Here is a 27,937-nt window from a genome sequence, read left to right as displayed (position 1 = left end):
TGCACCGCAGGTCCACCAAATGGGTCGATATAGTGTCACAACATCAGTTGATCAGTGTAAAATTGTGTGACTGCATGTGTGTGTGTGTGTGTGTGTGTGTGCGCGCGCGCGAATGGAATGTAACTATGGTTGTTATTATACACTGCCAACATCGAAATACTTCTGCAGCTTCTTTTACTACTGTAACTCTCTCCAGATCTGAGCAGGTGAATATCTATAAACATCCCGCTACTTGTTGCTGTAAACGCTAAGCGACAACGAAATTTCCAGTTAGCTTTCATTTTTACGGAAGGACTTGAACGCAGCACCCAGAGAAATGAATTGAGGCTTGAGAAGGACGATGAAAACAAAAATGGACATCGATCGAAAATAGCCTAGTAAGATTGAAAACTCATTGTCTCGTGTTAAAGCATACTCGCAGCTAAAATGTACCGATAATGTGACGACGAAAAACCGTGTATGCGCTAAAAGACTGTCGTTTTCGACCACCGACTGCTAGTCTGGTAGCTAAGTTAGCCTCGGTAGCTTAGAAACATATGCTAGCGTTATTAGCTGTGTGTAACATTAATGGTTTGACATTGACCACTAAGATTAGCATGGCTGTAAACATTAGCTAGCATGTGCTCATTTAAATAGTTGTAAACGAAAGCATCTTGTGAACCGACAGTAATGCGTTCAGCCGTCACTTCACCCCCCCCTTACTCCTTGCTATATGTCGGTCAGCTGGTGTTGTTATTGCTCCGTAAAGGACATCAAATAGCAGCCATTGTTTTAACTCGCAGGATAACGGTGCAGTCATGTCATAATGACGAGCAAGCAACCGTGCAGCAATTTGTTTTTATCATTGGTACAATGAATACATGAATCTAGCGAACATTGGGTTAAAACTAGAAAATATCGTGTAGTTTGGCCATAGTTGTACTTTCTTCAGTGGCCTCAGGTTGTCGCTGTTAAGTGTTTACTTGCATCACAGCAAGTCAATACATCAGCTTCTTCATTTAAAAGAGATCTCTAACCACATCTTGACTAGGAAGACTGAAGTCACTTATGAAGTTACTAATCAAGATTGACTCTCTGAAATGTGAATCCAAGATAGCTACATTGTTATAAGTACGTCATAATCCAAATTAAAGGTGTATTTATTTCCCTAACTAATGTTAAGAGATACCAAACTCAGATCCTTTTTGGATATTCAAAACAAAGATTTTGCTACCACATTGAAAATATTCATTCAAACTCCAAATATAAATATTAAGAACTGGCAGATCAAAACCAGTGTAGACATGAAATGTGACTTTTTACTTCTCACAGTCCCTTTAATGATATTTACTGTATGACTAATCATTTAATATCCTCTGTGTGGCATCCAGTAAAGTGCATGCTCTTAGGGTGTCAGTGACTGAATAAATGATGACTTGTGTTTGGAGAGCACTTAAGCAAGCAGGATGGCCAATTTTTTATGTAGTGCATCATTGGTACTGAGATCACTGCTGAGATAGACCCACCAGAACCAGTTTAGAAATATGATTAAGGTTCCTTGGTTAGCTTAGAAATGTCTTTCACAGCGGTGCCACTGTGTCACTGCATTACATGGCTAAAACCAGGTAAAACCGAGGGGCTGTTTGGGTTTGTTGGACCCACATATCACCCCTAGTTTAGTTTATTTCACATGATGTTCCACCAAAAGCACACCTTTTTCCTCCTTTGTATTTTTTCTCAGTGTAATTTGTCTGAATTCCTAACAGGCTGCTTGTGTCAGACCTCGGACTGGCACTTCACGAGGAACCTGAGGGGAGAAGAGGCCGGAGTTCAGAACCATGGAGGCTCGCTTTGGTAATATTGTGTTCAGCTCCAAGTTTGACTCAGGGAACCTGGCACGCGTGGAGAAGGTGGAGAAGGGCAGCTCGAGCCCTCCTACCGATACAGCTCCCAGCGGCAGTGGCCCCTCAGGGTCAAACCTTAGCCCCGACTATGAGTTCAATGTGTGGACGCAGCCAGACTGCGGCGGCACAGAACATGAGAATGGAAACAGGTAACAAAACTTCCGCTTTTGTAGCAAGTGTTTTATGTTACTAATGTTACTTATGGCATCCCAAATCATGTTCTTGTGTTTCAGATCATGGTTTTTCTTCAGTGTGCGGGGTGCAGCTCCTGGGAAGATACTGAAGATCAATGTGATGAACATGAACAACCAGAGGAAGCTTTACAGCCAGGGCATGGCTCCTCTAGTACGCACTTTACCTGGCAAGAACCGGTGGGAACGGATCCGGGACAGACCTACATCTGAGGTATATACACATACTCTGAGGCTGTCAGGCAGCATGTGTGGGCATCAGTAGCCAGTGAGGCAGAGCGCTGTCAGTCTGCCTTCCTGACAGCTATTATTATCTTTCTAATAATATGTCTTTCCCTTGTCACTTTCCAGATTGTCGACAACCAATTCATCCTCTCGTTCACCCACCGACTGTTGGAAGTTCGAGGGGCGACCACGTACTTCTCGTTCTGCTACCCGTTCTCTTACAGTGAGTGCCAGGAGATGCTGCAGCAGTTTGACAAGAGCTACCCCAATGCTCAGCTCAGTCCAAGCAGGTAAAACAAAAGACATATACACATAACACATGCTGTTTGAAACTTTTTTGATACTGAAATTCCATAATTGTCTGTTTTCTTTTTTCTCTGCCACACTAATCTGTACAATGTCTGACTTTGTCCCCCACCAATCTCCATCCTCCTCTTCTCTCACTGTCAGTGCGCCGGGCAGTGTATACTACCACAGGGAGTTGCTGTGCAACTCTCTAGATGGCAACAGGGTGGACCTGCTCACTGTGACCAACTGCAGCGGGATGCAAGAGGAGAGAGAACCACGTCTGCCTAAGCTGTTTCCTGACACCAACACTCCAAGAGCACACCGCTTCCCTGGAAAAAGGGTATCACTGAGTCACACTTAATGATATAATAATATTTGCTTCATTTTTACAATTATTATGAGCTTTAATACTCGTAATAAAACTATGTCATCTTTATAGCAGTTTGTAACTGTAGTTTTTTTTTATCCTTTTGAAGTATTTTATCCAACTTTGTGTTCAGCAACTTGTGCTGCAACAGAGAAATTTCCCTGCAGGGATCAATAAAGTTTTTCTGAATCTGAATCTGAATTGGTAACATTACACCTTTATTGGCTTTTAATGGCAACGCTTACGGCTGAAGCTAATGTGGAGTCACTGAATACTGTCCGAGCCGTGACACTGACCCTCGACCCTTGTGTGTCTGCAGGTGTTTTTCCTCAGCAGTCGAGTGCACCCCGGGGAGACTCCTTCATCCTTTGTGTTTAACGGTTTCCTTAACTTTATCTTAAGAAGAGATGACCCCCGTGCTCATGCGCTTCGAAACATGTTCGTGTTCAAGCTCATTCCCATGCTCAACCCAGACGGGGTTATTCGTGGGCACTACAGGTAAGAACTGCTCATGCAGTCGCATGCACCATCCTTACAGCAACATTGTAAACATCTTTTGACTCAGTGATTGGTATCGTATAAGCTCTTGTTGTTACTTTTAAGTGTTTGGTGTGTTATTTGTATCTGAAGAGTTTTCTCTTTCTCTGGTAATGTGCTTTGAAAGGTTCTATTAATAGACCTCAGACAACATGTATTGTCATGCTGCAATGACACGCCATTGTTGTCACAATGATAGTTTGCTTCATCTCATCACGTGGCTCAGTGTGTTGCAGGCCTACATTCATGTTCAGTTGCGGTTTCAGCAGTTAACAGTTGCTTGTTTTGAATTGATCTGGAGTCTTTTTTTTGTCATAGCTTTAGACACAGTCAGGTTGTGCAGGAAATTCGAGATTACATGCACCCTTGCTGTTATAATTAGACCCCCTACACCCAGTCTTATTTTGGAAGCATTACTTTTATTTCATGCACACAGTGACATAGAGGGATTTTGTGTGTGTGTGTGTGTGTGAGGACATGCTGTAGCGAGAGCACAGTTTCTCCCTACAATGCAAATGTTCATGAGTTTTACAAACATTCAAATGTTCAGTGGTGGAAACTGACTTACTTAGATGACTTTGGATGTAATTATTTTGAGTATGAGGATCTATTGCCAATTGTTGACTCTCTCTCCTTTCATCCTGCCACTCTGCTGTCTCAGTGATGTTTGTCTCTATCTAAAGTCTATGTCTCCTTTTTCAAGGAGAAAACAAGCTGGAGAAATCTGGTTTCAAAGACTCTGCTCCGACTGTGGAAGCTGGTGTTCTCATATACATGGCATTTAAGAAACCAGGTTACTACAGAGAGCCAACTGTAACCAAGTAACTCAAGTGCATGTAAACACCCTGCTGGCCAGTTGGAGGTTAGGAGAGACAGGTCGGATGTCAAATGTTGACCATTTCAGCAGATTCAGGTTAAACCAGAGTCACTTCACAAGTAACTTCAGAGTCACAGGTTCATCCTGCATCACAGACAATGATGTATCAGGCGTATCAGGAGCAGTGACACTGCTTCATCAGTGTGTCTGTATTGAGGGGCTTGTGTTGTGTTCTGTCAACACTGTTAAAAAGCTGTTTTCAAGTTAATAGTAGCCTGTCTCTTTTTTTGCAGGACTGATTCCAGGGGTGTGAACCTGAACAGACAGTACCTGAACCCCAGTCCTGAGCTGCACCCTTCCATCTATGCAGCCAAAACACTGTTGCTCTACCACCACACACACAACCGCCTGCACAGTCCCCAGTCCAGCACTCGCTCTAACAGCTCCTCACACACACAGACCACTCCCCTTAATGTCAAAACCGTCACTCAGCATCAGCCTCCCCCCTTCACTGCCCTGGAAGTAAGCTTGAACCAACGCAATGCAGAGAAGGATGCAAACCCCTCGCTGTCAGAGGTTCCCATGGTGATGGAGGAAAACGCCTGGGTCAGCACAGAGATGGGGAAAGGGGACCAGAACAGCTCGTCAAGCTCCTCAGAGACTGTAGCTCCTGTTACTGTAGAGGTAACAGTACCACAGGTGGAGGAACAGGAATCCATTCCACCCCAGGAGGGAGGTGTGGCATATTATGTGGACTTGCATGGCCATGCTTCTAAGCGGGGATGCTTCATGTATGGAAATAACCTTCCTGACGAGAGCCAGCAGGTGGAAGTCATTACATTCTTTGCATTCTTTGAATATTGTCAAATGACATTCATTATAGTTCTTCAGCAATGAGTTTCTTTCATTTCAGTCACAGTAATAAAGTTGTTTTGAATTGTGTCCTTGACATGTTTGTTTATCCCCATGCAGCAGCCGCAGCAAACGAGGCACTAATACTTGTTGTTACATACATCTGTCGTATTCTGTGTCTGCAGGTAGAGAACATGTTGTATCCGAGGCTGATCGCTGTGAACTCTGCCCACTTTGATTTCCTGGGCTGCAACTTCTCGGAGAAAAACATGTACGCACGTGACAAGAGAGATGGCCAGTCTAAAGAGGGCAGTGGGCGGGTGGCCATTCACAAGGCCATCGGGCTGCTGCACAGGTCGGATTTCACGAAACTGCAACAGTTGATGTTCAGTGTAGTCAGCTCAAATAGCACACGGCAACTTCTTCATCTATTTTGAACACTCTTTTTGTTGTGGAGAGTGTAAAGCTTTCCTGGAACCAAGAGAAATTAGTTTTGTCCAGTGTTGATCAGTTTTTTTCTCATGCTTTGCCAAAATAAAACTGATGTAAACTCATTTATTCCTTTTTTTTTTTGTCAAGCTGTATATGTCTAGTTTTTAACATGCTTCTGTTATCGGGTTCCCACCAGCTACACTTTGGAGTGCAACTACAACACGGGGAAAACCATGAACACCATCCCACCTGCTTGCCATGACAACGGACGAGCAACCCCACCTCCACCTCCATCATTCCCTCCCAAATACACTCCAGAAATTTTTGAACAGGTAGGAAAACGAGTGGTTTCTGCACAAATGTTCCTCCTCACTCACAGGAATATGTTTCCATGCTAGTCTTCAAACCAAATTCACCTTAAAAGACAAGGCACTTCTAAAGAAAACCAATTGATGTGTGTCAGGTGGGGCGGGCCGTGGCTGTCTCAGCCCTGGATATGGCCGAGTGCAACCCCTGGCCGCGGCTTGTGCTGTCTGAGCACAGCTGCCTGACGAACCTTCGAGCTTGGATCCTCAAGCATGTCCGCAACACCAAAGGCCTGAACGCACACATCCACGCTCATCCTCCACCAAGAATACACCTCAATGGCAGCAAGGCATCACCGCCCAAGAGCTTCAACAAGTGAGTTTACACACATCTCTTATTTAAAGCCAAAAAGTTTAGTTTCTTTGTCACATGTAACACTCGCGTCATGCATTTCTGCGTTTGTCTTGATCTCCCGAGCAGCTGTCTGTCCGGCTCAGCTTCGGAGAACACCCTCAGTCGCGTGCGCTGCAACAGCCACAGCAGCAGTAGCCAGACACCCTCCCCGAAGATGCACAGCTCCCCAAGCTTTACTTTTGGCTGCCCCCCACCCCGAACTCACGCACAGCACAACAGCACCCATGCCAGCGGATGCGGAGGGAACAAGACACTCGGGCCAGTCAGGGGTAAGCTGATCTCTCAACCTTCTACTCGTGTTGCTGGCTGATACTTTCTGTCACCTCTCCCTGGGAGTACCTCTTCTCTATTCTCTGTTTCTCTCTAAATATCCCACATTCTGTGGTCTAGTTTCTCTCTTTCATGCTGCCATCCTCTCTTTCTGCTGTTGATGTTGTGAAGAAAGGCTGGTGGGTGGTTGATGTGTCTGTGTGACAGCTGGCTTCAGGTTTATTGTGATGGTGATGTAAAATGGGTCCCTGGTTTGGGGTTAGCTTGATATTCGAGACATGAACAAATGGATCCACGTCATGGATGTGTGGAACATCAGAATGACCCCTGCATGACCTAAGCATGACCTTAGCATGACCCTTCCTGCTGCTACAGTCTGTGCATGCATTTCGTCACCTCTGAAGATCAGTTTTATCCCAGCCTGAAGATGGAACCACATGAGCCCTGTTCAAGGCGCCAAGACCAAATTGATTATTTTGGGTAGAAACACACTCGCATAATTCTCATCACGCCTCGTCAGGTTTCTCGCTTAGAGCACCTGAACATCGTTCTCTCAGTACGTGGCTCTTGTGAAGGACAGCTTCAACTGGTGGCCACTTTATGTTTGTGTGTCCACACAATCCCCGCATGTCTTTGAGTTGGTGTGTGTGTGTCCTTGTGTCTCCTTCTCTGTAGACCCTAAGCCTCAGGAGAAGAGACGCCCCCCCCACCACCGCTCCATCCTACGGTCTCCCAGCAACAGCCACACACCCTCCCGCCCCCCACTCTCACCCCCTTCCTCCTCCTCCTCCTCGTCTTCCTCAGTGTGCGCAGTGGGCTCCTGTCCCCTCCCGGCTTCCGTCAGTATGACAGGTCTGTACTCCCTCCAGTCCCCCAGCCTCTCCACCTTGCTCCCCTCCCTGCAGGCTCTGCCCCGCCCCGGGCTTCTCTCCAAACTGAGCCCCCTGCTCCTTCAGGGCCTGCCGCCAGCCACCAACGCTTCAACTGGGTCCAGCAAGGACTAAATCTAAGTCTGTGAGAGCTTGGGCTTAGGTGTGTGTGTGTGGGTGGAACTGAGTGAGTGGAAGCTCTTAAAGTTGCTTGGAGTACCAGACAAGCAGCGTTTTAAGTTATATCAAGAGACTGTCCTCACAGAAACCTGCACCTGCTTGGCACTCCATGTAGGTCAAAACAAGTGCTAATCACCACTGTTTGATCGTGTGTGTGTGTGTGTGTGTGTGTGTGTGTGTGTGTGTGTGTGTGTCTGAAACATTATTGGTGCTAGTTCTTCTAAATTTTCCTCAAATATTGTTTTTCCGTCTGCCTATATCTGTGTAATTACATGTATCTACAGTGTTAGACTTGGGATGAACCATACACTTGAGAGTGTAGGGATTCCTCAGATCTCAAATATGACTGAAGTGTGTCTAGAGATGTTTTTCATTTTGTTACCAGCCTTGAATCAAGCATTGCTTATGTAGTTCTTGTGGATGTTCTTCACCAAGCACAGCAAAAGTGGATCTTAATGGTGGGCCACGAGCCAAAAGGAAACAGCTATTGTATTGTTAAGGTGTAAAATGGTATCAGTAGCCCAAGTTTCCTAAATTGTTCCTGCACAAAGTTTCACTCTGCCCACCTGCTGAGATTGACAAATTATCAATAATTAGGGATCCAACATATTTAACAAGCTTGGCTACATAATCTCCATTGTTCCCTAGGACTTTCATAATATACACTAGATACTTGGAATATACATTAATATATGAACTATTATATGAATGGATCACATTACATTGAATCTATCTCTTTTTCAGTCTGTATACAAGTAATAAGATGAGAAGAATTACCACTTTACTGTCCTGGTGTTGGAAATAGCCAGGGCTTTCTTCTTCTTCTTCTTCTTCTTCTTCTTCTTCTTCTTCTTCTTTTAGTGGGAGCTCTTCATCATAGCTGCAGTATGATTTATATACTTTTGCTTTTGCTATATTGCACTTCCTTTTTTTTAATTATTTGTTGGTTTTTTATTTTATTTTTGAGAAATTAAGTTTGCAGAATTAGACTGAATGTAGAGTGGCTTCTGTTTCTGTAAAATCTTTTTAAGCACCTTCTGATCTTTTCTTTCTTTTTTTCAGTGTGTTTCTATTTCGCTCTGTAATGATTATGTGAAACCGTCTGATCACACCATCCACTTAAAGTCCTATTTGGAGTCAGTTCAGACTTAGATGAGCATTCTATGGACTGTATTTAATTTCTAGTGTTAAAAGGACTGTGATTTAGTTTTTGATTCATTTCTTTAATAATTATAAAACCTGTATCATTCCAGTGTCAGTCCAGTCCTGGTCTTGACATTATGATGTTCACAGTATAGCCTACTGCCAGAGACCTCATGTGGACCATCGCTGGATTAAATCCTCGTGAATGGTGAAACCTTAAGTGGCATCAAAAGAGTTATGGAGGCTTTAAGGAGCTGTTTGCTAACAAGCAATATCATATAAAAACACTTTGTTCTGTGTTCGAAGCAGTTTGACTAAGTCAAAGTTGGCAAGTGTTTCTAATTTTATAACAAGATTCCAGCACTGATTTTAGTGTAAATAAAGTGTAGTTTTTGTTTTTTAATTTCATGACATGTTTCATCAAACTGGTGAAGAAAATATTGATCATGATGTATTCAAGCACATTTGTGTGTTTCCTCGCGTAAATGAAACTTGGCAGGTATGTAGTAGGCTGTTGACAGTCAAAGTTAATATATTTTGTGGTTAGCAGCAGAGATGAGAATTATCTTGTGTCTTGGTGTTTATGTAAGCTTCATAGATAAGTTGTGGAATTCTAATATTTCGTCTGTAATTCAGTTTCGTGTGCTGTCATCTTAGTACTTGACGATGGTCCGTGTTTCAGGACCAGCTGGTTTAGATGCTCTGAAGATGCAGAGGCAGAGCGTGTGAGACCTGGGGTTGTATGAGCAGCAAATAAACCAGATCATTGATTGATTGGATGGAAATAGCCTTCAGAACATCTGGCCTTGATTTGCCGTAGCTCTCGTTCTGTTCCAGTGCTGTGCGAAATTGTAGTGATGGTGTGCCTTCCTCTGGTGTCTGTTGTAAGCAGTAGGTTTTTGGAGGCTCTGCTCCTTCTTTTCTACCACAACTGTTGGATTATATTGTGATCTGACTTTGAAGAAATTTGCCCCACTTTGCAACAAAGAGGGAAAAATTGGGGAGGATTTATTTATAATTCAGTGGCTTTTTGAGTATACAGACCTAAAACACTATGGCTAAAGAAAATACATATAAGTAACTGCTGCTGTTTTAACATAAAGTTAAAGGGGTATGTTTAGGACCATTGTTGACCTTTTCACAAAAGAAAAAGCTAGCTAATTAGAGCAGATATCAAACAAAAATGTGATGCCAGTGTCTGGCAGACCTCTGCAAGTTGACAGTGATTTCCATGTAGCCTCTGTTTTGAGCTTTTACTTACGATCAGTGCCCTGAAAAATGGGGAGAGTGTACTGTAGTTTTATTCTTTCTCACTGTGAACCTTGATGTCTTGTTTCCCGGTTGTTTCAGCCCTAAAGCTTATATATACTGTATATCTTCATCCAGAATGACAAAAGCTTTAGGCAGAAACACACTGTATGCATAGTCACATTCTCACTAGGTCTTTCTGCTTTACACTCCTTATGAGAATTGTGCCATTTCCTTCAATGTGGTGCTAACCTTCTATACCGGACTACGGTTAAGTGTTTGTCTGTGCAACATCTTTACCAGTATCTTGTTCTTGAATGTGCTGCTGTCTTTTACCGCCTCTCCGTTTAACCTCTGGAATAAAAACTACCCCTTTGTGAAGCAACTGCTGTGTGTGGGTCCTCTACTCTCTCTTGCCTCTGTGTGTTTGTGATATTTCAGCTTCCATGTAAACTGTAGTTGGTCACAAACGGGTCAATAATGTCAGATAAAGGGAAGGATCTGCTGTAGGTACATAACTCCAGTATAGCTACAGGCCTGATCTGTCCGCCTATGGCCACTGATACATTCAGCAAACAGTGTATGTAGGTTTCCTCTCTCTGTTCCTTGTATTGATGTCCCTTCATCTGGTTAACAGGCCTCAGCTGCCCAGACTTTCAGGCTGGTGGTCCCAGTTCAGCGAGTTGGTCCAGAATGCCTTTCCCCATGCGTCCCGGGCGTGTGGGGAGAGGATGCCGAACTCTTACAATCACTCATCATTCCACAGAGGCCCTCACAGAGGTTAGCTGACCCTTGCCAGCTCACTCAGCAAATTCTCCTCATTTCTTATAGTATTTCTACGGTACTGTGCATCCTATATAAAACATATACACACAAGGTTTTTGAAGTATCACTTTAATGTCTCTATTTGTCACAGGCTGCTAAAGACTTGGGGCCTGAACATATCCTTTCCTCCATCAAATTTAGCAAGTGAGTCTAATCATATCTAAGTGTCTTGGAGAACTTTTGAAGCTAAATAAGTGAAACAAGGGTTGGAATTTGCAAATGGAATGAAACCCATGTAGAAAACATCCCTCAGTAATGAATGAGGTTATGATAAAAAGGTTCCACATCTGCACTGTCATCATTAAATACTGTTACACACATTAGCCTCATCCCTGCTATGCTTTACCAATGAGTGGTGATAAATATTAACTTCTCTGTTGCCTGCCCAGGTGTGAGCTGCAACCTCATATGAGTCGCATCCCCATTCGACGGGTGGGGTCAACTGAAACCCCTCCCACACATGACAGTAAAACATCCCCTAGCAGCACTAGCCCGTTGTCTTCTGGAGATAAGGATGAGTCAGCCACCATGAAGGTCTGGAAGCTGCTTAGACCTGGCCTCCGCCGACACCTGTCACTGTCAGGCATGTAGACATACACATACACACGCTGATGCTAGCATTTAGCTCAAAGCACCGCTGTGCCTCACAGCACTGCTGGCATGGTTGGTGGCTTTTAGTCTTCTTTAAATGAACTGGCTTCAATATGTTTTCCCATACAAGCATCAAAACATCACAGAATATATTTCCCTTTGCTCCATATTTTTGTAAGTGCTGCATGACATTTTCCTCTTACCAGTGTGCAAACTGTACATATAGTCAGTTAACATCCCTTTTACTTCACTCTACAGGTGTATCGGGGAGAGAAGGGGCCATTCAGTTGGCCTCTAAAGCGCTGATGAAGAAGAGCACAGACAGGAGCCTCCACTACAAAGGAAATACTATAATAGAAACCACAGCAGAAACGGATGAAACCCTGCAACAGGTGAAGCACACACAGATACACACGGTGTGCCAAGTAGCATTAAAGTACACTGAGAGAGAAACTGAACATGAATGAATCAAATTTGTGAAACTTGACCAGGCTGTCTGATGTCGTCCTTTAAGGTTGAGGAAACTCCGGCGATGCCTCTGCCTGAGACTGTGAACATGTGTGAGACAGTGACCCTGTGTGGAGAAGCATAGGAACTGCACAGAAGAGGAGGCCCTCGTGTAAATGTCTGTATTTGCTTAATGTGAGTGTAACTGTGACTGAGAGCATTAGGAGCCAGGAGGGAACATTGTCATCACAGGAGGATTACTTGGGCTATCTTCATGTGCAATACAACTTTTTAAACATGTATCTAGATTGTCCAGAGGACGCATGGTGTTTTCTACCAGTGCTGTTCAACATGTCAGACCTAGGAGCTGTCCGGTATAACCACTGAGCAGCTTGGGGCGTAAGTGCCTTGCTCAATGAAACCACAGCAGTGGCTGAGCTAAGGGGGACATACAGACTTTTCAACTAAATTAGAATCCATAAACTTGAATTATTTGTTAACATTTCAGTTACCATTACTGTACCTCACATATCTGTTTTTGTAATTTTAGTCCTTTCTTCCTGCTGTCCTCTCGGACCAACACTGTTATGCACTGATAAGTATTCACAGTCAGCCAAACGGTTGATTTTCACAGGCGGATGAGCACGGCAGCACCTTTATAACCTCCTCATTTCCATTGTGAGTTTAGAGATAAATGTGTGAGTGAAGTGTGTATTTAATGTTATTATTCCAGAAGTTCTTTGGGCTTTGCACATAGTGCCTATGAAAGGTATTCACCCCCCCAATGGATTTTTGCAGTTTTTGACACTCATCAACAGCAAAGGAACTAAGATGTAAGATCAGAAATTAGCACAGTTAAGTGCAAATATTAAACAGTAATTAACTGCACAAGTACTCAATCATGCTGTTCAGTTATAACACTTAAATTATCACTGGTGCAGATAATTCTTTATGGAATTGTGAGTCATGTGTTGCAAATGATTTTAGAGGAAATACAACTAGTTAGAAAAGACAACGAGGTTACTGAAAAGTACCAGTTACAGTGACATAATATAAATATTCCAAGGTTCTGAATGTATCTTGGAGCCTACAGCTGACCACCCTTGGGAAATCTGATCATCAATGTGAGAAGGTGAGAGAGTAAAGCAGATCCCATGAAGCCTGGCAGCAGCAGCAGCAGCAGCAGCATGTCTGGAAGGGCTTGTGAGGGTCAAATTAATGGAGCAAAATACAGTGAAGTCCTGGAGGAAGAATCAGCTGTAGGCTACCACGGAACTATTAGGTGGAAAATGTATTACACAGGGCAGTGGCCAAAGTCAGACCTGAAACGGTAATGGCCTGAAATACCTGTCATAGTGAATCGAAGAGATTCTTTTACTTTGTTTAAAACTTAGTAATGTTGAGACTCTAGTGATAAGGTCCAAAGGGTGGGTAAATACTTTTAGGTCTGTGTTGAACCTAATTTCCCTGTCACATTCCTTTAGAGTGTTTTGCTCCACATCACACCAATATGGGAACATATCCTTTCATTAATATATATAAATATATATTCATATAACTATTTTGTGTAAGGTGAACGGTTACAGGAGTTGTAATAAGCATATCTTTAACCCAGTGACTAACTTTTACCAAACTATACTGTGACTGGTATAATACTGTGTTGAAACAAACTTCAAGTATAAATAAATGAACTTGAGGAAAAGCTCCCATGTTTGTTGCTTTTTGCAATATCATATCTTCATGCCCACAGAATCTAATGCATGCACACAGAACAACTTGAGGAATTTATTCAAACGTTAATGCAAATGACTTTCACATATTTTTATTAGAAAAAAAAAAACACTACTGTGCAATCGTACAAAGAAATTCATTTCTTGGAAAGAGGCCTGGAAGAGGGGAATGTTGTTTCCATGGTGGTGGGGGTCCCATCTCACCTGTGGGGAGAAAAAGACTTTAAGCGGCTTCACATGTGTTAAACATTGGAAAGAAAAAAACAATGGTTACTCTACATTTTTTTGCTGATGCTCAGGGATCAAGTGTCAACTCAACATGACTGACAGTGGCTACCACAAAACCATATCTCAAAACCATATTTTGGACAAACACAACTGCACTCACCTCTCCAATCACACTGACAGACTCTACTCCTGCTTCTTGGGATTATTGACAGCAACATAGTGATATAGCACAACGAGCAGGAACAATGACACGCCAAGCATGTTGGCAAATATGGCCAGCTGCACGTCCGTCACCATTCTGCGAAGAAAGAGATGTGCTGGTGTAAGAAAGCTGCTTAGTCTTCAATTCAGAGCATGTTACGCCTCAGTGGCAAACAGCGAAGGCTCATACATTTGTTTTTGCATGATTTAGCATTTAGCCTTTCAACCACTTATTTACATTCATTTCAGTGAAGCCATCCACTTGACTAAGTGGATATATTACCGTATTCACAATGGTAGTAAGCAAAATGTTCAGGTTTAAATTCTTTGATTGTAACGTTAAATCGGTACGTCAAATTATGGTACATTTTCAGACTGGAACATAAATCAGTGTAACGTTAGCCTAGCTAGGTAGCTAACTCGTAGAACAAATACTGGCTAAATTAACCAATACAGGGGGAGCTCCGCATGAAGCTCCAATAAAATTACAAATTAAAACATATTGCAATGTTGTGTAACTGATGTTATTACTTACATTATCGCTTAAATTGTTTTTTTCTCTCGTTCCCAGTGACGGTTCAGCCGCTCGGCAGCAAACAAGCTGATCTATCTCTCTCTTCCGGTTGGAGGGGAAAGCCACGTCACGCTTAAGAGCGCCATAGAAATTGTCTTAATAGAGCAGACCTCAATGATCAATTAACAAACATAAAGTCAAGATGCGATGCATCAATAATCGTTATCCGTCTTTGTTTTCTCTAGTAATATATTAACTTTTTAAAATCATGTCATTTTGGACCACTCCAAAAAATTTCAGTATGTTTTTCCTTATTCTTTTATCGCTGTCATCCAGGCCACAGGGGGAGATAGTGAGCTGTAGTGAGCAGGATGTTTGTCCCCCTGTAGGAGTGGCCCGAATGTTTCGACATCACCTCACCCGGCGTGAAAGACAGTGACCGGCCGAGCTAGATGGTACTTCGACTCGGCAGCTAACGTTGGGGATTTGCATTTCCAAGAAGAGATATCCATTCATCTCATTGTGGAGCCAGACTGTACCACCATGGCTCTTTATGAATATGTCACTCAGGAGCAGCTTGCGGGCTTCGACAAATACAAGGTATGATTATTAGATAGCAATAGCCTGCTAGTGGCTAGCCATTGATCCAACAGTGTGTGTGGGGGTGTTTAACAGCTAGCTGTCACGATCTGCAGGGTGCTTCCCAGGCGGAAAAAAAAGTGCGTGAAGATAACCAGAGTTAGCTAGGCAGAATCATACCAGATGCTGGTCAAGTGTCCCCTAGAAAGTAAAAGCGTAGTGTTGTAATAAGTTAGTTATAACTACAATGTGATCTGCTCACGTCAATTTTGATGTTATCCTACATGCTGCTATGACCACACATTTGTTATGTATGTAGCTGTCCTCACTACGTATTGATTACACTTTCATCAGTGGTGTTAGAACACTTATCTCCAATTACAAGGTTGACTTTCTGCCCTCTAAATCTGAGCATTGCATGCTATCGTAAGCCCGGTGAATGAAACAAAACAAAAAAAATACTCCCATATTTCAAAGATACTTCTTAAATGTTAGAGCGATTTCTTTTTTTCTTCTTTTTTTTCTTTTTTGTTTCATTTTGAAAGTGATGGCCGGAAGTCGCGTTGCGCAGACGTGCTAATAGCTAGCTCCTCTTTCTCTGCGACGGTGGTGGGCTATGAAATGAATGAATTACTTTGTGTTTTCACTAATTTCACACACCCACTGCCCGTCCCCTCTACGTATGGAAGGCCACTTTTTTAAAATGTTTGTTAATATTGCAACCACAGAGGAAATAAGCAACCAAGTTGCTGCAGTAATGGATAAGTCAGAGGAATACACACAACTTGAACAGTGACCACAGGACCGTGTTAAACGGTTTAAAACAGTCACAGCCTTTCTGCATGCCACACAAACCTTCCAGTGTTAGTGAATTCACATAAAGATGGATATCAGTGTGGCAACACAGACACAAGGACTCAATTGTCTTGTCACTGCCTGATGAGGACAATAAAAAACAGGACAGTTATTCAAACACAAGACAATTCAGTTTTGATGAAGGGGATATAATTTGACTTGGACACTGCACATGTGTTAGTTGATGATCAGAATGACACACTGTGAATGCCAGACGCTTACAGACAAGAGGCAATAACAATGCAGTCAAAATTCTCATTTAAACCTGTGTGTTTTGCAACAAGTCTTTAGTTTTGTGTTTACCTGGTCATGTCCTTCGTCCTTAAATTGAGGCTCTGTCCCTAATGCCTCCTCTTTTGATTACTGGGTGAAACTGCTCCCCTGAGCTGTTTTTCATGAGAGAGCCTTTTCCAATAATTGCCTTTAAGAGGCTCCCGGAGCGAGAGATGACACGTGTGAGTGAAGGAGAGGACTGTGGCTCGCAGTGTTTGTATTCTTGGACAGTGCACAGACACAAGCGTGCATGCCGAAAGCACATGAAAGCGAAAGCTTGTTCCACAGATCTTGTCTTTCATGCCATCGTCCATCTTTCTGCCATCATTGTCACACTTGTGGTTGCAGTGTCTGCCTTTGCATATGTGGTGATGATTGGGCACATTCGTTGCTCTTGTTGATTAGAGGAACGCACTGTTTTGACGTAACACATCATCATTACTTTATCCACCAGTGTTTGAGTGTTGTTAATGTGACAGCACAGTTTTTATAATAGATTAGATGATTAATTGTGCCAGCCCAGTGCGAGCTTGTGTACATTCTGTATGAGAGAGTGCTGTGTAGGAGCATTAGTCTGTGTCCTTGCTTGGCTGTTGTTGTATTAACACATATTTGTAGTGAGCTCCAGAGAGTCTGCTGCTCTTGTGAGAAAGCAGCCTCACACGCTTCTTAAATGGTATGTACTCGAGGGAGGTTACATTACGCTGTAGCACGCACACGTATTCGTCATGCCTGGATAAAGTGACAGAGACTGGAATCAGGTTTGTTTTGACCTGCATGATGACAGGCTACCAATATTACCCAGTCAGCAAGTTACACGTGAGGCCACATGGGCTCTTTTTTTTATTTTTTTTACAAACCTTACTTCACTTGCAGTGAGATGAAATGAATCCAGTATAAAAAAATGCAGCTGTTCGTGTTTGACAATGGCATCCTGTCTGATAAAATTGTGTCTCTTTGCAGTACAGCGCGGTGGACTCGAATCCCCTGTCTGTCTACGTCATGCACCCTTTCTGGAACTTTGTGGTGAAGGTGAGAAAGACCTATTCAGCTGTGTGTGTGTGTGTGTGTGTGTGTGTGTGTGTGTGTGTGTACATCATTAATGAGCTTTCCAACTGTCTGCTGTGATACAGTAACAATACTGAATGTCGTGTCAGAGCACATCAGTGTCTGGTTGTCACAGTGTTTTTCTGGTCTTGGGGACACTGTGTTGCTTTGACTGCGCTCATGTACCTGGTAAAAGGAGCAGTATGTTAAGGCACTGACACATTTATCTACTTCCCTACATCAAGCCTTTATTTTGATATTAATCTCTGCTTGACTGCAGCCTGATATTCATTTTACAATGCTCACATCCCTGTCCCTTAAAGAGTGTCTGCCTAGCGGTGATGTAACTGTCTGTAAAGTATGACAACAATAATTACTGTCAGGATGTTTAAATCTGTGTCAATATTATGATGAGAAGACTCTTTTTAAGAGCCAAGGGACATGTTACTCACTATCTTTTTGTCTGTCTCTTTCTCTACAGTTTCTACCCACATGGTTGGCTCCAAACCTCATTACTTTTACAGGCTTTATGTTCCTTGTGTTGAATTTCCTCATGTTGGCCTTCTACGACTTTGACTTCAATGCCTCTGGTAGGTCCTCTGCGCTTCTTCTTTTTGCCCTCGTGTTTGAATGTGCGCGAGAGGGACTGTTCAGTTTATTTAGCATCATTCTGCAATGACCTCATCTGTTAAAAAAAGATGGGAAGAAAACCAGGTGTGTGTGTGTTGGTGAGTTGGTTTATGAAAGGCAAAGTCCATCACTCAGTAAAACATGACAGTCTATGGTGGCTTAGGGTAATCACTAACCCATTACACCCTACAAACACACACTCACACACACACTGAGCCACTACTGTTAACAAACACAACAGTATCCCCAGAACATAAACAAAGGCCGACACACTGCTCTGTAAAGGTAACAGATAAGATGCTGACTGCTCACCTTTGGCATACATACACCACTGTTCAGAAGTTTGGAATCACCTGTTTTATTGATGTTTTTCTTCTTTTCTTCAATAATGGCTATTTTAACAGGTAAAAGGAGTGTCATTCAGACACCAAATAATAATGGCTTTACTATTATTTACATTGAAATAGTTTTAGAAGAATAATTAAATGATTTAAACCTCCATTTGGTCGAGGGGTTAGATTGAATATGTTCAGACTGTGATTTGTCAGTCCATAGTTTGCTCAGCTGATTCTCCATCATCCACTTCCTGCAGTGCTGACTCTGGACTAACCTTCTGTTTTATTGTGAAGTTTTAAGAGTAGCTTTGCTGAAGCAACACGCCTGTTAATTCCAGCTTGTTTTAGGCATTATTGTGCACGTCACACTGAAACCTGTTCCTGTTTAAATCTTCACAGATTTTGATGCTAAGCTTCTTTTACCAATGACTGCTCATTTCCTATATTCTTGTTTACCTGTTGCTCAGGTGTCTTTGTCTCTTTCTGCCCTTTCACTTGTCAGTAAGCGTTTTGTTCTCCATATACAAAACATTAGTTTTTATACAAACCCTTTCAACCTAACAGCATGAAAGAGCATTCAAAAATATTGAGTCGTCCTCTGACTGTATCGAATCAACCTTTTGTGGCAGGCCATTCCAAACCTTTGAGCTTTAACGTACAGATCGGTACACAAATAAAATGCAAACACAGGCAGACTTGTACTAACCTCAGAGTGCATTCAATGACCAATCCAAGCGTCCTCACAAGAATAGCTTACTCAAATGATGCACACATGTTAATGGTTCACCTAAGAATATGCTACTTAGCAGTTCTTACTGCGTAGAGTTGTTTGTGAATTCCTCTCCATTTTAGATTAGACAGGTTTATACCGATCCCTGAGGAAATTTGAGGAAAGTGAGAGAAGTGAGAATTCATTCTGCTAATCTGTGACTGTCTGTGTGGTACGCTGCATATTTACGCATTATCTGTGTCTCAGCTGCAGGACATGAACACGTGCCTAGCTGGGTCTGGGTTGCTGCAGGGATCTTCAACTTCTTGGCCTATACACTCGGTACGTGCTAACCCCTTCAACCCCTGTGTGTTGTTGTTTCTCTGGCTTTTTGTGAGGCTCAGAGGGACTTCTTCCTAATGGAATGCACTCTGCACAGTGACTCTGGAACTTTGTGCATAACCAGTATGAGGAGAGGGTGTCCTAGTCTGCTAATATACTGCAGCCGAGGTTTGGATATACTTAGTTTCATCATGTTTTCCTTTAGATAATCAAAGGACTGTGTGTTGAAATGTGATTGCAGATATATAATCCTGAACTTCTTGCCTCAGGTAAATACAGATACTAATATAAAGGATTCCACATTAGCAATCAGCAGGATTATCATTGGACTAAACTTGTTTGCGAAGAGATTTTGTATTGAAGAAACTGACTTCTAGTCTGTATTTAGTGTTGTAGCAATCATAATACTAAAGTCAATTCCCAAAATTCAGATGGGATTTTTTAGTGATATTGTCTGACAGCAGTGTGGTTGGCCAGCATTCAGAAAAGGTCACTTTAAGTGAATGTCACACTAGAAACAAGGTGGGAGAAGCATCACTGGGAAGCTTATTATACACTGTGTTCCAACAGCTGTTCATGTGCCTTTAATCAAGACTTTTCAAGCTGTTAATGTGGAGTATGATCACAGCATTCATAGAATCCTGAACCACCATTAGCTCAACATGAATGCACATCCACATTTTTTGTAAAAAAAAAAAAAACTGCACCAATCAATATTCTTTACATATCAACAGTGGATGTGATGAATGTGTGCAATGTGAAAGGAGCTGATGAGAGGTGATGCTCAGTTAATGCACTTTTAATTGGATGTGCAACTGAGGCGATTGCGCTCCAGGAATTAGGATCCACCCCAACCCTCCGAGCAGGATTAGTCACAGCAACAGGGCGGTATCTGCAAGGTGCAACATTAAGCATGATGAATGTTTTGGACATGTCTTCCAAACCTTTTCAAACCAAGAGCACCTGAATAAACCCTCTCATCAGCAGGCAGTTGCAGTTTATAGCATTGCATCACAAATATTAACTAAACCTTCAAAGCTCAGAGGGCTTATAATAAAAGTGCCAGAGGGGCAAACTGAATTTGATCTTTTATACTTATTCATAGTTCATTCACTGAGAGTGCCGAGGTCACTTAGTCATATAGATGCCCTCAGATTTCCCCCTGGGCAGTGACTCCTTCTACAGTCTAGTAAATACAGATTTATTTTATGGTCAAATTCCTTCTCTGTTTGTGTGTTTGTTCGTGTGTCGATGTGTACCCTGTGAACCAGACTAAGGTCCATTTAAAGTCTTTTTGACCATATTGTGAAACCTTAAAATAAAGCAACTTTCCATATGGTGTTTCTTACGGGGAAGCGTTTGCAGAACACTTCCATGTGTGGATGAAATGAATGAAGTGCAGTTTCAGTTGGTGTGACAGTGAATTCAGTGGTGGGAAGAAGGAATGTGGCTGTTTTCAAAGACTGTACAGTTATGTGAGCGGGGGCAGCAGCTTTGGCTCACTGGAAATGGGAGATATAAAAGAAATCTTTAGCACTTTGTATGTTTATGTGTTCCTGTAGTAATGATCACATACACATGTACTCTATGTAATGATCTGTCTCTTTTTTTTTCTCATGTGTAGATGGTGTTGATGGTAAGCAGGCTCGTCGCACCAACTCTTCCACGCCACTAGGGGAGCTGTTTGACCACGGGCTGGACAGTTGGGCCTGCATCTTCTTTGTGGCCACCGTCTACTCCATATTTGGGCGTGGGGAAAGTGGCGTCGGCGTTGCCACATTGTATTACATCCTGTGGGTGGTGCTGTTCTCGTTCATTCTGTCTCACTGGGAGAAATACAACACTGGCATCTTGTTTTTGCCTTGGGGATACGACATAAGCCAAGTGGTAAGGACACACAAACGCACACACGTGGGCTTAAATGCACAGCTAGCTAAGCGGCCGCTCGGCACATAAACAGTTTACAACAAGAAGTGTAAGATTGAACATCAAAAGTCCTAGGATTTTTTTTAAAAAAAAAAGCACAAAACCAAGGCACAAAACCAGGCTTCTCATTCCTAACTATCCATCCAACGATTTTTGTCGGCTGAAATGACACTTGTTGCTCACATCTTTTATCAGCTGTAGCTAGCGAGCTAATGTTAGCTTCACGAGTTGTTGAACTTGTTTATTCCAGCTGACAAATTTTAAAATAAGAACTTTTCAAAAGGGATCTGAAACATTCACTGCATATGGCTGCATACATGATACTATGGTAAAAGACTGAGGCTAAATCTGCTGAGGTTAAGAGCAGAAGAACATACTGTCAAACATACGGCCATCCCAAGTCATTTTATATGGAGTATCACTCCTGATGATTTTGTGTGTCACCTCCTTCCAGACCATCTCCCTCGTTTACTTGGTCACTGCTGTGGTCGGCGTGGAAACGTGGTACCAGCCAATCCTGTGGCACTTCCTCTACAGAGACCTTTTCACCTTCATGATCATCGGTGAGCTGTGACCGGTCACACTGTACGCATTCGTTCACGAGCTGCAGCAGCTACAATAATCGCTGTCTTTTGCTCCCCAGCCTGTTCCTTCACTGTGACATTACCCATGAGCCTCTACAATGTCCTGAAGTGAGTCAACTTTTCATTAGAGCGTCAGTATGTTGTAGTTTTATTACTTCACACGGTGCTCTGAACTCTTCGCCCTCTGTGGTTTTGCAGAGGTCACCGCAGTAACACTCTGAAGCACAGCAGCCTGTACGAAGCCTTCCTGCCCTTCCTGTCTCCCGTCCTCCTCTTTGTCTTGTCCACAATATGGGTGGTCTACTCTCCATCCAATGTCCTGGAGCTGCAGCCCAGGATCTTCTACCTCATGGTGGGGACAGCCTTCGCCAATGTCACGGTGAGCGAGCCACACAGTACATGAATGTGTGTACTCGGGTGTTAATGTGCAATCATCCATGTGCGAATGTCTGCATTTACCTTGCAGTGTAAGCTGATTGTGTGTCAGATGAGTAACACACGCTGCCAGGCGCTGAGCTGGCTGTTGCTGCCTATGATGCTGGTGGTGGTGTTAGCGGTGAGCGGGTTCATCAACGAGACCCTACTGCTCTATGTGTGGACAGCTGCTGTCATACTAGCACACATACACTACGGCGTATCAGTGGTAAGAGCGCACACACACACAGTTTCAGTTCTCAATTTGCTGTTTTAGGGTTTGGGTTATTTGCTCTCAGTGGTAACTTACTGGAGCCTCTGCTGGTTGCCAGTTTAGAGTTGGAGTTAAGACAGAATTTAGGATCAAAATAATGGTCTTATATAAATAAATGGTCTTTTTTTTCCTCTGCTAGGTACAACAGCTCAGCGGCCACTTCAACATCCTCGCCTTCTCCCTGAAAAAGCCCAACAGTGACTGACAGGAGGAGGAACGAATCGGCTTGAAAGAAGCAGAGGTTTAGGCTCCTCCCCTCCTCGGCTTATCGACACTTCACTCTCATCACCACGGAAACCGCATCCCCTCCCCTCCATCCAAGAGGACACTGCAAGTGGAATGGACTACAGCCCTTTTTTCCCCCCACTGTCCTCAGACACTCACACACAGACACACACACACACACACTCGCACACGTTCCTAACCAACCAACCAAACTCTGGTCTCTGCAATGGGGCGGGCCCAGGGGCTCTGGCTTCCGACGTTGGTGATTGGCTAACTTGGTTGAGCCAATGAGGTGCAATTGTTTCCTACGGAAATGTGCTTCAGTCATGAGGACAGGAGCCATGCAAAAACACACACACACACACACACACACACACACACACACACACACACACGTACACGTACATACATTATTCTGCTTTCGTGCAGATCATTTATATCTCGTGGCAGGTATTTCAAATACAAACACAGCCACACACGCACACAAACACACACAAGCAGTCGCACTCACAGTATTATGAATGTATGATATGCCTTGGGGAAACACCTTTTCAGTTTTATTATATTAAGAGGAATGCCTGAAGAAGTGTCGTTTCAAACGTGACCAAATCTCTCAGTTCTGGCCAGATGTGGCTCATACATCCACAGCTGCGTCCAGTTTAAAGGTTCAGTCACCTCTTTATCATCGGCTGATTTTCAGCCAGTGATAAATGTTAATAGCTATATATCTATATATCTCTATATATGGATATATATATCTATACTGTATGTGTGAAGGGGTTTGGGGCAATTTATTTTCAAACTTTAAAAAAAAATGATGATTACTCCTGTAAAACATTGTATACATTTCCCTCTAATTAACTCCACACTCCGCTGTGTGGTGACGGTTGTCACAAGTAAGTGAGTTGGATTTTGACTAACCAGGGCAAGAACTGACCAGGGTGACCTCTACTAACCCTCCACTCTGACCTCTGTCTGAGCACTGGCCTCCCGGCTCTCCCTCCCCTCTGAGGTGTCGTGTCTTCACGCTGATTCGTTCAGTTTTTATTTTTTACTCGGTTTTTATATATACATGTTTGGTATCATTTTGTTTGTCCGTGGCCATGGCAGCGGTTTGTGGTTTAGTTGCGCAGCGCTTGAATGAAGAGTGTGTTCAAAAACCGTGAACGGAGCGGACTCACTCTGAGGGAACAAGCCGTCGCACAGGACACCACAAACGCCACAACGCCGCCTGGCGCCACAGTCTCCTGCTCACATACTGTCACACCTTTTATATTGTCTGTCAGATACGTTGTTTTTTTTGTTTTGTTTTTTTTAGTTTCTTTTTCTTTTTCAGTCTGGTAAACACTGTTCCTCTGTGTGATTCAAACGTTTCTATGGTGAATGAATATTCAGTAGCGGCTGCAGACTGGACTTGGTTACTCATCAAACTGGTTTGTCACCAGTTAAGATCTGATAAGGCTTATCATCTGCATCACCTCTGATTCTCTTCATCTTCCAATATAGACAGTTTATCAGTGTGGTTGTAGCTTGGAAGAAATCCGTTCTTTTGTGTATAACCTGACCTTTTGCAGGACTCCAGTGTCAATGTGATCAATGAGGAGACCAGGCGAAAGGGTCTGTCTTCTCCTCCATCTACATTTTTAACTGTAATTCTCAACCAGACTCATAATCTAAAGCCCCACCACACTGGGGCTAAACTTTTGGTTTTAGGCGGAACAGGTGGATCCAGTCAGCTAAACCTTCGGCCCGGTGTCTGGGTCTCAGTAGTTCTGAAGGAAAATGGTTAAAATGAACCAGAATATCAAATATGTTGGGAAAGCTTTTTACAGTACTTGCCTTGTGAACAGCAAGCGCAACTGGGAGTTGTGTTTTGTTTTTTTTTTCTTGGTTATGTGACTGAACATGAAGTCTGAATGTTTGTCCTCTTGTATACAGTAGATTGAGTGTGTGATGACACTTCATGATTAAAAGGTACATAGGACACATTAGATACACAGGAGGAAAAATCTACTTGGACCTCTGTGGATCATTTTTACCACTTATCAAGATGTTTTGTACATAAACTGTAATTGATCAACACTGAACATTTAGACCACAGCCTTTTAGGGTCACTGTAGTACTGTCATGACTGGGAGAAACAACATAAGATCCATCTCTACTGCCAAAATACCCAGTGAAGTAGGCTGTTTGGGTTTGCAGTACCTCCGCACTGCTAATGGGGAAAGCTTGTATGCAGTCATAAGCACATTATAATGGTTGGAATTTAATTTGACATGTAGTTGATGAAGCCCTACATCTGTGACTTTGGAGACCATCGATTGTAGTGATGTGAGAACAACTGAGATTTCACCACCGCAGCAGTGGACTGTTGTTCTGGTGGGGACATGCACTGTCTGGCTCTGTGCAGATCCTTGTGTACAAGTGTGTTAATGTATGGCTGTGTACTGTGTATGTGTGGATATCTGTGTAAATACATATATTATTTCTTCATTCTTATTTTGTTTTTTTTTTTTAAACTACAGATGGGTTTGTTTTCCAGCAGGCCGATTTCTGTAAACATGGGGCAGGTCACTTTTCAGACCAGAGCATGATGCTAATCAGCAGTGTTCTTTTCATCCGCTCCCAACCAATCTGTCCATGTAGCAGTCCCTGGATCAGACAAGGCAGGGTTTGTTTTTGTTTTTTGTTTTTTTTAGACTCAGTCTCTGCTGCTCTACTAGCTGATTGGATGTGGGTGTAGGCTGCAAACACTACAAACGATGCTAAATGCAACGAAGGATTTCATGTCATGTTAACAGAAAAATGTTGAACAAACCATAGAGCAAGTGAAACTCCCATCCAGCCGGCAGGTGACATCATCGGTTCGTTTAATGTGCTTTTTTTTTTTTTTTTTTAATTTTCTGGGCATTTTTTTTGTAGTGCGCTCCTCAGCTTCATTCACCACGTTGTAGGAAAATGGTCTTAATCCCCCCTGGATCAATGAACCAAGCTGTTCAAATTGTGACTAAGTTGTTGTTTAATGCTGCCCTGGCCAACACTCCAGGGCTTCAGTGTGGCTACTTGTGATGTATTTAACCCAGTGAAAGAAAGGACTGTCCAGAAACAAATAAAAATGACTTTTCTTTAACCACCTCACTGTGTCGGAGCCAGAAACCTGGAACTTTTATGATTTCCTTTAATATCCACTAGGGACCAGCAGAGAGCAGTTTATAGACTCAGTATCTTGACTGGTAAAGCATTTACATGTCAAGTAATTCTGCTTGTTCAGTGTAAACATGACCTGTGCCATGGCTGTGCACTGGCCATGCTTCTGGTCTTTCCAGAGACGAATCTTAAAATAAGGTCCCAGTGAGATTTCACTTTCTTCAGATTGTCAAAATGGGTATGCAGGAACATTTAAACATTCAAAGTCAGCAAGATTTGTGTTATTGCACTGCTGCATGTACTTTCACGCTCGTCTTCCTCGAGTTCATCCTCAACTCGGAGCAGACATGACGGGCTGATGTGGAAGAGTCATGCCTATGCTAAAATCTACGATAAAAAACATACCGGTTAATGATTGTTTTGTCTTATTTATGTCATATATGTTGACAAATGTCAACACTTTGAAACGATATTACGTACTTGTAGCATTGCAGTTAGTGTGTGTGTGTGTGTGTGCTTTCATGTAGCCTATATTTCTATATTCTCTATACTACAATGTTGCTTCTACCCAGCTAGAAAAATATGTGACTCAGCTCTGGGTAAAGCCTGATCTTCAACATCTTTGCTTACATCACAGCAGCTGTGCAGGCAGGTGAAATCATTCCCTCAGTGTCATCAGGAAAAGTCTGCTGACACTGCTTACTTGGTACATTCTACCATACTGTAGTACAAATGATACATCAGAATGCTATGAATCTACGTTATTTATAGGAAACATATTATTAATGATGGCATAAGTGCTAAGAAATGTGACTGCTTTTGTCAGCTTTTTAAATGCTTTTGGGTTTTGCAGTGAGAGCAGATAAAGTGTGTTAAGTGTTATGTAGAACTGGCAGAGATGTACATATTTTGAGAATTGTGCAGCATTACAGAATTCTGTAATAGCAAAACAACCTGTAATACTTGGATTCTTTCAGCAGATGGAGCTGCAGAACAATACATGTTCAATGATTTTCTGCTGTGTGACGATGGTTGCAGCGGTTTAGGACTAAGAGAGCTGAATGATGCAAGTTTCTGCACACATTTCCCTCAAAAATGGCTTTCCCAGGTAAAACAACAGTTGGCATTTTTATAGTCCACGGTGTGAACAACATGTGTGCTGAACTTAACACCTCTGACTCATGTGGCTGCTGCTTTCTGTTACAGGCTTCATTAGTAATTGATTGTCTCCTCGCCCGCAACTTGGTCTGGCAGCAAAAGCTTGTGCGTGTGCTTCTGTTCTTTTATCATCTTTGGGATGAAGTTCGAAGTTGGGGAGGGAGCCTCGACTTTCAAACGGAAAGCAATCAGAAATCCTCAAGTAATCTTTAAGAGAAACTGCCAAAGAACATCAAAGGGAGAAACTAGAAGGAGAGTTTTCCTTTAATATTGGCTTGTATATCATTGAGTCAGTTATGTCTGAACGTGGAGGCCCAGCATGTCGGTCTTGGATCGGCCCCTCTACTGTGAAAGTGTAGGTGCTGAGTTGTGCCTGTCAAAACAGCTGGCAGCCGATCACCATGGCCGCTTATCTTGACAGGATCTTTTTCATCCAGAAATACGACCCTCGTCGAGCAATGATTCATCCAAACAATGTGCTGTGAGCAAGCCAGAGGTTTGCTCGTCCATTAAATATGTGATCCACATCATTGTCTGGGAGCAGTCAAATGAAGCAGGGTTCAAAGTGTTTTCCTTGACTTAAGATCACCATACAATATACAGCACTGAAAGAAAAGCAGATGAGAGCTTTTTAGCAGATCTGGCTGTGGTGACACTTCGGGTTCTCTCTTTCCACTGTTCTTCCCACATTAAAGGACATAACTGTAAGAATTCACATTTTCATGCTGTATCGACATTAGAGGAATTTGATTTGGTTAACGTTTTTATCGCCAAAGGAATACTCGACCAAAAGTCTGTGTTTTTAGTATCAAAAGCTGTAACTTTCTCCTTCACTGAGGGCGATAGCTGTCGTCAGCTTTGACTCTCAAAAGCTACCATAG

At 42.7% G+C, this 27,937-nt stretch overlaps 3 protein-coding genes across 6 annotated transcripts; 2 read left to right on the top strand and 1 right to left on the bottom strand.

Annotated features, from left to right (window-relative positions):
• Positions 1–285: 285 nt before the first annotated feature.
• agbl5 (AGBL carboxypeptidase 5) lies at positions 286–13,583 on the top strand. 3 transcript variants are annotated; one of them, XM_076756406.1, is made up of 17 exons: positions 286–377; positions 1,746–2,032; positions 2,117–2,288; positions 2,426–2,589; positions 2,750–2,927; positions 3,274–3,452; positions 4,602–5,133; positions 5,346–5,515; positions 5,789–5,924; positions 6,056–6,273; positions 6,379–6,581; positions 7,258–7,434; positions 10,660–10,802; positions 10,939–10,991; positions 11,237–11,423; positions 11,690–11,830; positions 11,953–13,583. In XM_076756406.1, exons 2-17 carry the CDS (start codon positions 1,818–1,820, stop codon positions 12,028–12,030), a joined length of 2,946 nt encoding a protein of 981 aa, XP_076612521.1. In that variant the 5' UTR covers positions 286–377; positions 1,746–1,817; the 3' UTR covers positions 12,031–13,583. The 3 variants fall into 3 exon arrangements, with proteins under 3 accessions (XP_076612521.1, XP_076612519.1, XP_076612522.1); XM_076756404.1 differs by having other exon boundaries at positions 11,237–11,430; positions 11,697–11,830; XM_076756407.1 differs by lacking the exon at positions 7,258–7,434 and having other exon boundaries at positions 11,237–11,430; positions 11,697–11,830.
• Positions 13,584–13,656: 73 nt separating this feature from the next.
• On the bottom strand, positions 13,657–14,674 carry ost4 (oligosaccharyltransferase complex subunit 4 (non-catalytic)). Of its 2 annotated transcripts, XR_013078534.1 has the most exons (3): positions 14,580–14,674; positions 14,004–14,141; positions 13,657–13,819 (listed from the first exon to the last, which is right to left on the bottom strand). XR_013078534.1 is itself a non-coding variant. In XM_076756741.1 (2 exons), exon 1 carries the CDS (start codon positions 14,138–14,140, stop codon positions 14,027–14,029), a length of 114 nt encoding a protein of 37 aa, XP_076612856.1. In that variant the 3' UTR covers positions 13,657–13,819; positions 14,004–14,026. The 2 variants fall into 2 exon arrangements, 1 of the variants encoding a protein (XP_076612856.1); XM_076756741.1 differs by lacking the exon at positions 14,580–14,674 and having other exon boundaries at positions 14,004–14,140.
• A 297-nt stretch (positions 14,675–14,971) lies between these two features.
• selenoi (selenoprotein I) lies at positions 14,972–24,394 on the top strand. Its single transcript, XM_076756792.1, has 10 exons — positions 14,972–15,158; positions 17,229–17,297; positions 17,794–17,902; positions 19,254–19,328; positions 20,953–21,215; positions 21,709–21,817; positions 21,898–21,946; positions 22,037–22,217; positions 22,305–22,481; positions 22,666–24,394. The coding sequence occupies exons 1-10, from the start codon at positions 15,102–15,104 to the stop codon at positions 22,771–22,773; spliced, it is 1,197 nt and encodes a 398-aa protein (XP_076612907.1). The 5' UTR covers positions 14,972–15,101; the 3' UTR covers positions 22,774–24,394.
• Positions 24,395–27,937: the final 3,543 nt, after the last annotated feature.

The sequence above is a fragment of the Chaetodon auriga genome, chromosome 18 (genome assembly GCF_051107435.1).
Source record: "Chaetodon auriga isolate fChaAug3 chromosome 18, fChaAug3.hap1, whole genome shotgun sequence".
In the NCBI taxonomy this organism is placed as follows: Eukaryota; Metazoa; Chordata; class Actinopteri; order Chaetodontiformes; family Chaetodontidae; genus Chaetodon; species Chaetodon auriga.
The sequence above is the reverse complement of the archived record's forward strand: the minus strand, read 5'-3'. Positions and strand labels throughout refer to the sequence as shown.

What these genes read in the sequence shown, in the direction of transcription:
- ost4 (XM_076756741.1), bottom strand. Translation starts at nt 14,140, where the DNA reads ATGGTGACGGACGTGCAGCTGGCCATATTTGCCAACATGCTTGGCGTG.
- agbl5 (XM_076756406.1), top strand. Translation starts at nt 1,818, where the DNA reads ATGGAGGCTCGCTTTGGTAATATTGTGTTCAGCTCCAAGTTTGACTCA. An exon ending in GACACTCGGGCCAGTCAGGG is followed by an intron (nt 6,582 to 7,257) that starts GTAAGCTGATCT and finishes CCTTCTCTGTAG; the next exon opens with ACCCTAAGCCTCAGGAGAAG. An exon ending in CCACAGAGGCCCTCACAGAG is followed by an intron (nt 10,803 to 10,938) that starts GTTAGCTGACCC and finishes TATTTGTCACAG; the next exon opens with GCTGCTAAAGACTTGGGGCC.